This window comes from Sceloporus occidentalis, unplaced genomic scaffold (assembly GCF_023333645.1).
Source record: "Sceloporus occidentalis isolate IW3139 unplaced genomic scaffold, rSceOcc1.0.p SCAF_255, whole genome shotgun sequence".
Classification (NCBI taxonomy): Eukaryota; Metazoa; Chordata; class Lepidosauria; order Squamata; family Phrynosomatidae; genus Sceloporus; species Sceloporus occidentalis.
Window position 1 is genome coordinate 578187 of NW_028317235.1, and position 15316 is coordinate 593502.

Here is a 15316-nt window from a genome sequence, read left to right on the forward strand (position 1 = left end):
AGACCTGTCATACAGGGCCCCAAGATACTCAGAGATGGCTATGGCCTGGCTGTCAAACAAAGATAGCACAGGTAGGAATGCTATTGTTTAATTAATCCCATCAATAGGATTGCTGCCAGGGGATGAAAGGTTGGGTTGTCTACCTGTTTAACAATGTTAATTTATGTTAATGAAGTTCTGTGGATATATGAGTATGTTTTACAACAATAAACTGTTCATTCCTGCTGTAGTCAATTCAAGGTAGTTGTGTCTACTTATTGGGTACACATAGCAGGTTTCCAAGGTGTGCATACTGACTGGGGCTGGAAGTGATTTCGGAGACAACAGGAGGATACATCTGGGTAACATAGTAACATGGTAACATAGTTCATAAGGTTGAAAAAAGACCAAAGTCCATCAAGTTCAACCTATATACATATTGTGTCCCTACTGTGTTGATCCAGAGGAAGGCAAAAAAACCCTTATGAAGCAGATGCCAATTGCCCCATACCAGGGGGAAAATTCCTTCCCGACTCCAAATATGGCAATCAGAATAAATCCCTGGATCAACGTTCTTTCCCTATTAATCTAATATCCATAACTTGTAATATTATTGCTTTCAAGAAACACGTCCAGGCTCCTTTTGAACTCTTTTATTGAGTTTACCATTACCACTTCCTCTGGCAGAGAGTTCCATAATCTCACCGCTCTTACTGTAAAGAACCCCCGTCTGTGCTGGTGTAGAAACCTTCTTTCCTCCAACCGTAGAGGATGTCCCCTTGTTATAGATACAGTCCTGGGTATAAATAGGTCCTGGGAGTGATCTCTGTACTGTCCCCTTATATATTTATACATAGTTATTAAATCCCCCCTAAATCGTCTTTTTTCCAAACTAAATAACCCTAATTCTGATAATCTTTCTGGGTACTATAGTCCTCCCATTCCCCTTATTACTCTGGTTGCCCGTCTTTGAACCCTCTCCAGCTCCACTATATCTTTCTTGTACACTGGTGCCCAGTACTGTACACAGTATTCCATGTGTGGTCTGACTAGTGACTTGTACAGTGGTAGAATTATTTCCTTGTCGTGGGCATCTATGCCCCTTTTGATGCACCCCATGATTTTATTTGCCTTAGCAGCAGCTGCCTGACACTGGTCGCTACAGGTAAATTTACTGTTAACTAAAACTCCTAAGTCCTTTTCCATGTCAGTCGTCCCCAGTGTTTTCCCATTTAATACATATTCCCAGCCTGGATTTTTCTTCCCCATGTGCATAACCTTACATTTATCTGTGTTGAACCTCATCTGCCACATCCCAGCCCAAGCCTCCAACCTATGCAGATCCATTTGTAATCGTGCACTGTCCTCTATTGTGTTAACCACGTTACAGAGCTTAGTATCGTCTGCAAAGATTGATACTTTACTATACAATCCCTCTACAAGGTCATTAATAAATATATTAATAAGAATAGGACCCAAAACTGACCCCTGTGGTACCCCACTAGCAACAGTAACCCACTCAGAGTATGTACCATTAATAACCACCCTCTGTTTCCTATCACTGAGCCAGTTACTTACCCACATACACACATTCTCCTCCAGCCCAAGCATTCTCATTTTATGTACCAGCCTTTTATGTGGCACCGTATCAAACGCTTTGGAAAAATCAAGATATACGACATCCAGCGATTCACCCCGATCCAGTCTTGAGCTCACCTCCTCATAAAAGCTGATCAGGTTAGTTTGACAGGACCGATCCCTTGTAAACCCATGCTGATATGGAGTCATACACTTATTTTCATTGAGATACTCCAAAATAGCATCTCTTAGGAAACCCTCAAACAGTTTACACACAACAGAAGTTAAACTAACAGGCCTATAATTCCCCGGGTCACTTTTTGTCCCCTTTTTGAATATTGGCACATTTGCTATGCGCCAGTCCAGACAAGCCCTGGATACTAAGAGGAAGGGCTGCATGACTGGGCCTATATTTAACTAGAAGCGTGCTGGCCAGGTTTTAAAGGGTCATTTAAGGGACATCCTATGGGGTCCCACATCCTCGTATGGGTGGGGTTTTGGTGGCTATTTAGGGGACCATTTTCCCGCCACTGATCAGAAATCTGTTAATCAGAGTGACAAACCAAAGAATTTAAAGAATTTTGCAGAATTTAGCAAGAGACTTATCTGTACTATCCATTTGCAGCTACTTACCTTGCTATGTCTGATCTGGACATGGAAAACATGCAGGCTGCCAATCAGGGCTGCTGCGGTGGCCAATGGTGGCTCTTGGCTGCAAGAAAAATTTGCAGCGTTAGTTTCTGATATGCCGTCCGGTCCTTCTACTTCCGCGGGGGCCCGCGGGATTAGGCCCCCGTCCAGACTTAGCCCGGATTTTCCAGGAGGCCTGCCAGACGGCCTAGACCTTCTGCTTCTCTTGGGGCTGCCGGAGCTCCGAATCCGGAAGGTGCCCGCAGGAGGTCTTCGGCCGCCCGTAGCAAGACTGCCAGGAGGGCTCCTGCAATCCCCTGCCCACCTGAACCCGCAGCGACTCCGGATTCTGCCGACGATTCCTTGGACGCGGTACCACCTACCCCTCAGCGGCCATCTGCTTCCGGACGTCTGCCTGCACTCTCCGTTTCTCGTTCCCGGCATCCAGTATCCTCTGTGGTGGTCCCGGCCGCCATGCCTCGTGTCTCACGTGGTAGGCATAGGTCGTCGCGGGCTGTGACGTCAGCGGTGCGCCGGGGTGAAGATGACGGGAGCGGCCATTTTGTTGGTGTCTCCCGGGATTTTCAAGCCGTTTCACGCTCTCGTGGGGCCCCCAGAGCGTTTCCTTTGACTGCTGCGGTGGAGGATCTTCGGGATTCGTCTCCACAGGGGTCCGGTTTGTCTCTGGTCATGTTTCCTGACGACAGTTCCGCTCCGGATGCCCTTGCTGCTGCAGAACATCTTGGATCATCTGGATTGGCTCCCCTGCAACCCGGCAGTTCTGGTGAGCATGTTCAGGATCCTGGTCCTATTGCACAACACCCTCCTACACTTAACTCTTTACCTTTGCCTTCTGTGGTTTTGGGTTCTCCTCCTGTTTCGGGCGCTGCGCCTCCTCCTTTGCCCCAGTTTTCTCATTTGCCTTTCTTGGATTTGTTTTCCGGGTTTCGGTCGTTTTTGCAGCAATGTGAGGATAGGGTTAGAGCGGGTACTTCGTGCCCGCAGGCGGTTTGGAGTGGTTATTCTCCACAGTCCACTGGCGCTGTACCTGCCCCCGTGGGTACGGCGGCCAGCGCGGTGTCTGTTCCACCTGTGACTTCACCTGCCACAGATGCGCCATCAGTGGCAAAAGCTGCAGAGAAAAGTTCTGATAAGTCTGAAAAGGTTGGTGATTCGGCGCGTGGGGAGGTTTACGTGTGTTTCGAAGGTCCACTTGGGGCGCACTTAAAACAGGAGGTGAGAGAGCGCATATGGAAGGGCGAGTATATTGAAATATTTTCCCTTCTTCCCCTGGAGAAATTTAATTTGGACAGGGGCTCCAAGGATGACAGTAAAAAGGAGGAAGAGGAAAAGAGGCGCTATCGCCTCATTCCTCACACGTTTACCAACTGGTTACAAGCTTTTGCTATATTGGCGAGCGTTATTGGCGAGAAAACCCCAGAACATTGTTCGGGTTTATTTTGCTATATGGATAGCATAGGGGAAGCTTATAGAGTATACGGAGGTTTGGCGTGGCTGCGGTACGACGAACAATTCCGGCAGCGTATGGCTGTCCGGCGGAATATTCGTTGGGACCACAAGGATATTGCCTTGTGGCTCCGTGTTACGGCTCCAGCCAGGTCCACCGGTACCCCCTTTTCAGGGGCTGCCGGGGGTGCTTCGGCAGCCGCGTCTCCGGCGGGTAACAAAAAAGGCAGTTCAACCAAGGCGTATGTCGATGGGGCGCTTCTTGCAGATATAAACATGAGTGTTCTGTCTGTGGAGGTTCCCATGCGTCCGTTAAGTGCTTTAAAAAGGCTAAGTCCGCCTCAGCCACAAGTACTGTTACAAAAGGGGACAACCCCGGTGAACGCCCACGCGATGCTACCGTGGCTTCAGCGTTATGAGGATGAGGCGGCTGCCGAATTGTTGTGGTTTGGTTTTACGGAGGGTTTCCGTATTCCTTGCCAGGTTGAACGGGGTTCGGTTGATGTTAAAAATTTGCAGTCTGCGTTGGCCTTTCATTAAGTGCGACATCGTCCGTTTTCAGACTTTCATGCCTGGCGTTATTATTTTATGTTCCGAAATCGTGCCTAGGCTGTTTTGGAGAGGTGCGAGGTCGTTGGCTGGCATCAATAGGGCTCGTCTCAACGTTAATAAAGCTATTGCTCGTTTCGTGGTTTTGCAAGGTGGGCTGGTTATTTCACACCCGGATATTACGACCGACTCCCTGGCGTTTATCCGAGACGATGGAGTTCACCTGAGTGATTTAGGAGCTGATCTGTGGTGTCTGGAGGTCACTTCAGGAATTGAGCGTGCCGTTGATTTATGGAGGAATCTCCGCGTTTAAGTCGGTCAAACGCGTAGATTTTGGCAGAATTTTGAGATAGGTATGCTGAATTTACAATTGGTTGTTATGCCAACATTCATGTTCAAGTGTTTTTTTCTCCACGGGTTCAGTCCCTGGGGGAACTCTCGAAGGGTAGGGTGTTCCGACCCAACGGTCTCCGTTTGGAATTTGGCGGGATATCCCTACAAGATGTTGTTTGGTTATGGTTTTACATGTTATTAATGCATAACCTATCTCTTGTTTTATTAATATATTAATATATTTTCTTGCACTTGTCACAGTTAATAAAGCACTGTGGCCTTACATTTTTTCCAACGACCTCATGTCTCTTGTGTTTTTTATTTCATGTCTTTTCGCTGCATGTTAACATATATAGTGCCCGAGTCATGGGGAACAGACCCTGTCACTATAGAGTCCTTGAATATTAGAAATAGGGGTCTGTCTATTACATTACTTAACTCCCTTAGAACGCGGGGGTGAATGCCATCTGGACCTGGTGATTTGTCTATTTTGATTTTTTTTAGGCGGCACTGCACTTCTTCCTGGGTTAGACAGGCGACATGTACTGGGGCAGTTATCTCATCCTGCTGTATATTACCTGGCATTTCATTTTCCTCTGTGAATACAGCAGAGAAGAATATATTTAATAGATTAGCTTTTTCCTGATCCCCGTCTATAACTTCTCCCTCATTACTTTTTAAGGGGCCAACGCTTTCATTTTTAACCTTTTTACTATTTATATAGTTAAAGAACATTTTGGGGTTTGTCTTACTCTCTTTAGCAATGAGTCTGTCTCCACTTTTGCTGCTTTTATCAGATTTTTACATATTTTATTTTTTTCCCGACTTTTTAGTGCTTCCTCACTGCCTTCCTGTTTCAGTAGCTTAAATGCCTTTTTTTTGCCATTTATAACCCCCTTTACATTTTTATTTATCCACATTGGTTTTCTCTTGTTCCTGACTCTTTTATTCCCATAAGGTATGTACCTTTCACAGTGAGAATTTAAGATATCCTTAAAAATCTCCCATTGAGTGTCTGTACTCTTGTTTTTGAGGACATTTTCCCAATTTACAGTGTTAAGGGCTTCTCTTAGTTGATTAAACTTTGCCTTCCTAAAGTTCATAGTTCTTGTGGCTCCTCTAAGAGTTCCCTTATTGAAGGACAAATTATAATGTATCATATTGTGATCACTATTTCCTAGATGCCCCCTGACCTGCACATTAGTTACTCTGTCAGGTCTGTTGGTTAATATTAAGTCCAGTAGGGCGCCCCCTCTGGTCGGGTCCTGTACCATTTGGGACAGATAATTATCCTTACTTATAGTCAGAAACCGGTTTCCTTTATGAGATTCACAGGTCTCTGTTTCCCAGTTTATGTCGGGATAGTTAAAGTCCCCCATAATAACCACCTCATTGTGATTTGCTGCCTTGTTTATTTGCTTTAATAATTGATCTCTGGGAGTTACTACAGCTCTCTTGGTGAACCCGTTACAGCAGGTAGACATACCAAGTGAAAACAAAGAGATACAGCAAGAGAGAGATGAGGGGTTCAAGGGTGTAATATGTGTAGATGTAATATGTGATAATCATACTAGGTGAAAACAAGGAGATGCAGCAATTGATGAGGGGTTCAGGGATGGATCAGATGTAATATGTGATCCATTGGAAACTTCTGCTTGCATCTACTGTTACACACATTGCTACCTTTTTCCCCCACTTAAAATGCAGACAATTACAGTAGAGCTAAACATGTGATCTGACACAGGAAGTAGAAGATTCTGGATCACACGCTGTAGTCACAGTTGTTTTAATAAAGCACATTTGGTTTAACTGCTTGAATCGTTCAAATGGAACAACTAAATTGAAAAAGTATGGAACCTTATTTTGCATTCTGAAGGGATGGATAACATTGACTCAATACTCCAGTAGCATGTCATTGCCATAGTGTATTTTAGGCAGGAAAACTATGTTGCATTATATTTATTAATTTTACCAGCAGCAGAATAGGAGATATGTAATTGACGTTATAGTTTCTTCATTGTTTAAATAATATTTCTTGACCTGTCAGTTAATTGAAAGTATTATTAAATGCTATTTTTTTACAAACCTAAATTTTAAAATATTACACGACAATTGTTTATTGTAAGTCAATTGTAAGTCAAATTTTATTGTGCAGTACACTTGAGATTAATAAGAATTTACATTAAACAAAATGAAAATAACCCAATATATTTTCCATTGAAAACTGAACCTTTTATTAAACTTTATTTCATTGAATAATAAGAAATACTTAAACCAACAATTCCTTCTGTTTTACAACTTTGTGTTTGGCAATTTTTAGTATATTAGAGTGTAAAAGATAGCTCATATTATACACTTTTCCTGAAACACTAAGACATTGTATCCAAGTACTTGTAACATGTAGTACATGCATAATGTAAAATACAGTTTTTACATACAGTATAAGCGGTTGGTTTCAGTAAAAAAAATCTTTAGTGTATATAGTATTTACTTCTTGCATATAATGCTGGAACTATATTACCTGCATTGATTTATTAGATAATGCAAGTGTAAACACTTTATCAGCATAAAGAATGACTTTTTCAAAGAGCTTTGTTTTATATTGTGACATACCAATGAGGATTGACAAACAATGTATTCTATGTGACTTGAAGCTTTCTAATAGATATCCCCAAATCACATAAATAGATTGTCACAGAATATATTTTATGTAAAAAAACAAATAATTTCACACTCTGTAGCTAGCCTTTCCTCTAGATGCACTAAAGCTGATATAGTGTTCTTTGTTTGCTTTGATCTTTGCATGTGTACTTAGTCATAAATAATTTGACATATATATGAATGTTTTTGTGTTCATAGTAGCAGGTAGACGCCTTGCTATTTTGGACAGGAGTAAATGGGAATACTGATGGGCAGTTTTTACAGCTTTTTTACTTTTCTGTGTGCACATGCAAATGGTAACACTACTTATATTGTATGCCAATTATTTGTAATTATATGTAATTAACTCGTGTGATTATATAAAAAGGGGTGAAATAAACCGAAAGAGGAAAGCTAGAAAGAAGAGTTAAAGAGAAAGGGGGGAGGGTCAAAGAGAAGGGTAGAAAGCACTTTGTTTACACTAGGATACAACATTTCTATTTGATCAAGTATTTTGAATTGTTAATATTTACCATGACAAAACACTGTTTTGTTGAAATTAACATAATACTCTAAGCAAATTTTCCAAATTAATTGTTATTTTTGTTGTTGGTAAAGTGGGACTAAGTGAGGTTCTAAGCATGGAAAAGAAAAAATGTCGGTGCGCTAAGCTAGTCACAGGCTCTAATAATACAAATATGTAATACGAGGCCTACCAAACAGGTGTAAGCATGCAGCAAGAAACAGTGTATTGGCTGTACTAATGTATACAAAAAACAAAAACTGTCTGCGCTTCTTACCCTAATAAAGTTGGCAACAAATATATAAACATAATATAAATGAGAGGTTTTGGTTATATGAATTGGCCAAAGCATAATTAAGCTCACCCGCCACGTCAAGGCACACTCTCAATAGGGTGAGAACCTACTCTCACTTCCTACATAGTGGACACACAAAGCAGTTTATACTGCTACCATACTGCAAGCTATCTGGTTGCAGCTTGCTGTCCAGGGGTTAATGGGGAGGAGGTTTAATTGCACCTCCCCCAACACATTAATAAGGTTTTGGTAGCAGTATAAACTGCTTTGTGTGTCCACTATGTAGGAAGTGAGAGTAGGTTCTCACCCTATTGAGAGTGTGCCTTGACGTGGCGGGTGAGCTTAATTATGCTTTGGCCAATTCATATAACCAAAACCTCTCATTTATATTATGTTTATATATTTGTTGCCAACTTTATTGAGGTTCTAAGCATTCCTATTCAATTTCTCACTGATATTTAAGTGTTACTACGCTTTGAAACACAAAATGTAGAACAAAGAACTTTCACAATACTAAAACTTTTCGGTAATTTGCTAATGCACCGTAAATGAACATACTTTCCCACACAATGACCATCCATCTACAAAAAAAAATTACAAAAGCCAATTACATTAAAAAGCTGATCTACTAATAAATTGCTTACAGCACACAAATTTCTACTCTTCATAATGATTGCTTAATATAGTATATATCATGAACAATTCACATACAGCAATCACATTAAAACATAAAGCATGTTTTTCATATAATTCATTTACCAAAAACAAGTTCAAAGGCAGTTTTGTTGATTTCAAAGACCATAAATGTTTATCTGTGTTAAGCCATGTACTTTGTTTAATGCTTATTATGTTCTTATTTTATAATAATATCCCTTAATATCCATATTCTATACCATAAACGAAGCCACTTTCTGCAATGAAAATACATGTGGCACATAAACTGATTTTAAAGGGTAATGATTTGCTTTCGTACGGAAAAAAGTTATCCCACTGTAATTTGTCATTTTTTCAGTAAGGCAGCTCAGAGATTCTTTATTTGAATTCTGCAAGAACATCATTAAAGATATTTAAAAACAGATGTGCATGGTATTCTTTGAAAATCAGAGTTGGTCTAAAGCGGATTGATTTATCGCCGGAGCCTCCTATTACAACACCTGAAGAAAAAAATAGAGGTTAGTACATCAACTTGATGCAGCCTGATATTAGATTTCTATCGTTTTATGAAAGATCTGGAGATGATCTAGTGGGTATCATAAGAAATTACTTAACATTCAGGGATAGTTATAGTAGACATAAAAGTCTTGTTGCAGTGCACTATTTGTTTTGCTTTTTGCCCCAGAGTAATATGTTGGAGTCTGAAATGCTGTTCAGTTTGTAAGCAATTCTGCTTTACACCCAGTTATTTAATGATCACTCAAGTTTAAAATCTGCAGCTGTTGCTGCCTCAGAGACTTCCTACAAATGGTAGATGGACATGTAAGGACTGGATCGCACAGTATTTGCCTGTTTATAATTAGTTTTCTGTCTTTCAGCTCAGTGCTTGGAACATTTCCCAATGCACTGCCCTTATATACACACATACACTGCCCTTACACATACACATATGCATGTACACTGCCCTTACACACACATACACACACACACACACACACACACACACACACGTACACTGCCCTTACGCACACACATACACTGCCCTTAGACACACACACACACACACGCACACTGCCCTTACACACACACACACATACATTGCCCTTACACACATGTACACTGCCCTTACACACACACACATACACTGCCCTTACACACACGTACACTGCCCTTACACACACACACGTACACTGCCCTTATACACACACACGTACACTGCCCTTACACACACACACACACGTACACTGCCCTTACACACACACACACACGTACACTGCCCTTACACACACACACGTACACTGCCCTTACACACACACACGTACACTGCCCTTACACACACACACACACACACACACGTACACTGCCCTTACACACACACACACACACACGTACACTGCCCTTACACACATATACACTGCCCTTACACACACACACACACACACGTACACTGCCCTTATACACACACACGTACACTGCCCTTACACACACACACACGTACACTGCCCTTATACACACACACGTACACTGCCCTTACACACACACACACACACACACACACGTACACTGCCCTTACACACACACACACACACTGCCCTTACACACACACACACGTACACTGCCCTTACACACACACACGTACACTGCCCTTACACACACACACACACGTACACTGCCCTTACACACACACACACACGTACACTGCCCTTACACACATATACACTGCCCTTACACACACACACACACACACGTACACTGCCCTTATACACACACACGTACACTGCCCTTACACACACACACACGTACACTGCCCTTATACACACACACGTACACTGCCCTTACACACACACACACACACACACACACACACGTACACTGCCCTTACACACACACACACACACTGCCCTTACACACACACACACGTACACTGCCCTTACACACACACACGTACACTGCCCTTACACACACACACACACGTACACTGCCCTTACACACACACACACACGTACACTGCCCTTACACACATATACACTGCCCTCACACACACACACACACACACGTACACTGCCCTTACACACACACACACACGTACACTGCCCTTACACACACACACACACGTACACTGCCCTTACACACACACACACACGTACACTGCCCTTACACACACACACACACGCGCGTACACTGCCCTTACACACACACGTACACTGCCCTCACACACACACACACGTACACTGCCCTTACACACACACACGTACACTGTCCTTACACACACACACGTACACTGTCCTTACACACACACACGTACACTGTCCTTACACACACAGACACACACACACGTACACTGCCCTTACACACACACGTACACAGCCCTTACACACACACACACTGCCCTTACACACACACACATACACTGCCCTTACACACACGTACACTGCCCTTACACACACACACACACATACACTGCCCTTACACACACTCCCCTTACACACACACACATACACTGCCCTTACACACACATGTACACTGCCCTCACACACGTACACAGCCCTTACACACACACACACACACGTACACTGCCCTTACACACACACACACACACACATATACACATACACTCCCCTTACACACACATATATACACATACACTCCCCTTACACACCAGCTAACAAATACCTATACTGCTCTTACACACACTGGCCCATACACACACACACGCTTACAAACACATACATACACTGCCCTTAGGTAGTGATTAGGGAGCAGTAAAGCGCTCTCTAATGTTGAGCCGACTAGAGGAAGATGGTGATCTCCCGACTAGTCTGCAGCTGCTGATAGGGTGTCTGTGCACCCCCCGGCAGCTGCACTAAAGGGATAGGCGGGACAGCCTGACACAGACCCGAAATCGGGACTGTCTCGCCTAAATCGGGACAGTTGGGGGGCATGCACTTACACAACTCACACACAGTCATACTCACTAACACACCTACACATCCATGTTCACACACACAAATATCCATGTTCACATACACAATTATATACCCATGCACACACCCAATTACACATCCATGATCACATACATACATATATACATAACCATCAATCCCCTGCCTGCCCCTGCTTACCGCAAAGTGTGCAACCAGCTTCGGTTTCATCTCGAGATCGCGTGATGTAATGTGTCCCTGATACGCTCTTGTCTTCCCATGCTGGTTCAAAATAGTTTAGAAAGGGCACTTCTGACCTCGACTATTTTGAACTGGTACAAGGAGACAGGAACAAGGGGTCGCCAGTGCTCTAGTGTGTTAATGTATTTGTTTATCCTATGTTTATTTGCTCTGGCCTTTGGTTATCTCTCAACCACTGTGCAGATTTCACTCCCAGGCCCCATCATTTATGGCACTCCACACCCTCCCCTTCTCTAACAACATCACTTGTTTAAAGTGCTAACCTCATGTTGATTAGTACTGATTCAGACCAGAAGAAAGGGTGAACTCTCAAAAACATGTATTTTAAATATCATGTTTGTCCAATAAAAAGTATCATTGCATACTGCAATAAGTTTTTTTTTTGTTTTTTTTTACATAGTGTCCACTGGACTAATACAGCTAAACCCATTTAGACACATACATATATGTAACTGCTTCAGAAGTCAGTGATAATTATATAGTTGACAAATAAATACCTTTATTTCTTGTTTGTAGAATCAATTTAGATCGAGTGGCATCATCTGGAGTGTCAAATGAGCAGAATGTTCCCCTTCCTCTCACTCTGCTTAGAAGGTGTGGATAACGTGTCTAAGAAAAAAAATATTTATATATATTTTAAACCTCGGTCTATATTACAGGAAAAGTTATCAAGTGAAGACCATGTTAGCAGCAAAATGATCAGATATTGATGAATATCTGTATGCATTTTTTTACCCTTAAGGACTATTGTTTAATTTAAATTGAAAATCAGTTTAAAAAGGTTTAAATTTAGCTAGGTATATATTCAACAACTCCTAAGTGGGGAATTGTATTGAGTTCAAATTAATTGTACATTAGGAAGTAATATAGAAGTCAATTTGTTAAATTTCCAAATTTTATTTTACTTAGTAAGATTAGTTTGGTGGGAGGCTAATTAGTTTAGTGGGTGATGGGCTAAATCCAGGAAAATAATGTGTTTTTGTAAACTGCTTGAGTCAGCAGGGAATTATTACATTTATGTATAATTCACTGCCGTTACACACACATGTACACTGCCCTTACACACAAACACATGTACACTGCCCTTACACACACCCACACATGTACACTGCCCTTACACACACCCACACACGTACACTGCCCTTACACACACACACACTGCCATCACACACACACACGTACACTGCCCTCACACACACACACACGTACCTGCCCTTACACACACACACACACACGTACCTGCCCTTACACACACACACACACGTACCTGCCCTTACACACACACACACACGTACCTGCCCTTACACACACACACACGTGCACTGTTGAAAAACAGTTTGAAAAGGTTTAAATTTAGCTAGGTATATATTCAACAACTCCTAAGTGGGGAATTGTATTGACTTCAAATTAATTGTACATTAGGAAGTAATTTAGTAGAAGTCAATTTGTTAAATTTCCAAATTTTATTTTACTTAGTAAGATTAGTTTGGTGGGAGGCTAATTAGGTTAGTGGGTGACGGGCTAAATCCAGGAAAATAATGTGTTTTTGTAAACTGCTTGAGTCAGCAGGGAATTATTACATTTATGTATAATTCACTGCCCTTACACACACACACGTACCTGCCCTTACACACACACACGTACACTGCCCTCACACACACACACACACACACACACGTACCTGCCCTTACACACACACACACACGTACCTGCCCTTACACACACACACACACGTACCTGCCCTTACACACACACACACACACACACACACACGTGCACTGTTGAAAAACAGTTTGAAAAGGTTTAAATTTAGCTAGGTATATATTCAACAACTCCTAAGTGGGGAATTGTATTGACTTCAAATTAATTGTACATTAGGAAGTAATTTAGTAGAAGTCAGTTTGTAAAATTTCCAAATTTTATTTTACTTAGTAAGATTAGTTTGGTGGGAGGCTAATCAGGTTAGTGGGTGACGGGCTAAATCCAGGAAAATAATGTGTGTTTGTAAACTGCTTGAGTCAGCAGGGAATTATTACATTTATGTATAGTTAGCTTGTGGAAAAAAAGTTTGAGGGGGAAATGGAGGGGGAAAAAAATATTGTGGACGTAATAGGGCATTTCACTTGCCACTGAGACTGCATCTAAACTTAAAGCAGAAGAATTTACTGAAGACTCTTAAGACCTTGATGATCAACAACCCATAACAAAACAAAACTATCATTCCCAGTCTGTGCTAGGAGGCCGCAAATCGTTAATTTCTAACGATAATTTGTTTTCCCTTAGTCCTAACGGCAGCACAAGAGGGGTATTACTGCCCCTGTCTCTTATATACAGAGTTGTCATAATACTATTATTTTTCAATCACCCTCCCAACAATAAATAAATAAATAAAAATTAAATAAATATGGCGGAAACTACATTTCCCAAGATCCTCTTTGTTTACAAAAAAATGGCAGTTTTAGTAAATTTACAAATTTTAAGGATTATTTATTAGATTTAAGTTTGTTTTAAGTTTTACTTGTCTGTAAAATTAAAAAAATCATATTTTTATGTTGTTTGTTAACATTAAGAGCTATCTTAAAAAATATAAATAATTTGTTTTTACTGACTATTCAAAATTAAGTTTTTTACCATGGGCATCATATCAGATGTGTATATACTTTGTAAATTACTTTATTTCCTGTTATTTTTATTGTACCTTATATTTTTAAACATGTAAATTGTTACTGATGATGTCATCAGCCACACCCCTTAATTAAGATGTCACTTTAGCGCAATTTCACACTGTTTGAATTTATTATATAAGGATTTCAGTGCCAGGAGCTCTTTTAGACACTCTGAGGAAGCCTATTTAGTAGGTGAAACGCGTATGTGCTATTTTTATTGACCTTTTAATGGTTTTTAACCAGAAAGCTGAAAATAAATAAGTTTTTTTAAAAACCATTCTTTTCTGCTCCTGGTATCCTTTTAATGTTTTAATCACGCAAGCTTATATCCTTGGTGGGGATCATTCCACCTACGCCAGAAGGTGTGAGCAATCCATTTATTGCTCACCATATTGTGAGTATATAGTGAACTGTTTTTATTTGTTTTATTCATTTTATATATACAGAAAGCAATATGCCTATTTCTGTTTAACTTTATTGTGAGAACCAAAAAAAAAGAACTACACAGGACTGCTGCTAAAGATATCCCCAGGCGAGGATTGTATCGCCCATGCAAGTTTTGTGGGACTAATTGCTTAAGTCCCCAAAAAATGTGAGTACCCATTCCTTAACTCTTTACCACACGGTGCCAGCCACATATTATATTACTGTGACTTTCTTCTCCTCTATGCGCAACCACTATCTCCTGTGGCTTCCTTTAACCACCTGCTCAGGGATGGTTTAGAAGCTTTAGATCCTTTGTTCCTGCCAAAAAACTGTAGAAAGAGATTTTCATCTTTCCTGAAGACACCGGATCTTTGTAGATAGATCTGTGGACATC

General features: G+C 41.3%; 1 protein-coding gene across 2 annotated transcripts in view; it reads right to left on the minus strand.

The window, feature by feature from the left end:
- Window positions 1-9026: 9026 nt before the first annotated feature.
- Window positions 9027-15316, minus strand: part of LOC149275960 (4-aminobutyrate aminotransferase, mitochondrial-like) — a 280567-nt gene continuing 274277 nt past the window's right edge. For both annotated transcript variants that reach the window (XM_089504079.1, XM_089504080.1), the window contains 2 exons: window positions 12328-12439; window positions 9027-9148 (listed from right to left, as the gene is read on the minus strand). In XM_089504079.1, coding sequence (XP_089360205.1) covers window positions 9027-9148; window positions 12328-12439 — 234 coding nt within the window. The remainder of the gene's footprint in view (window positions 9149-12327; window positions 12440-15316) is intronic.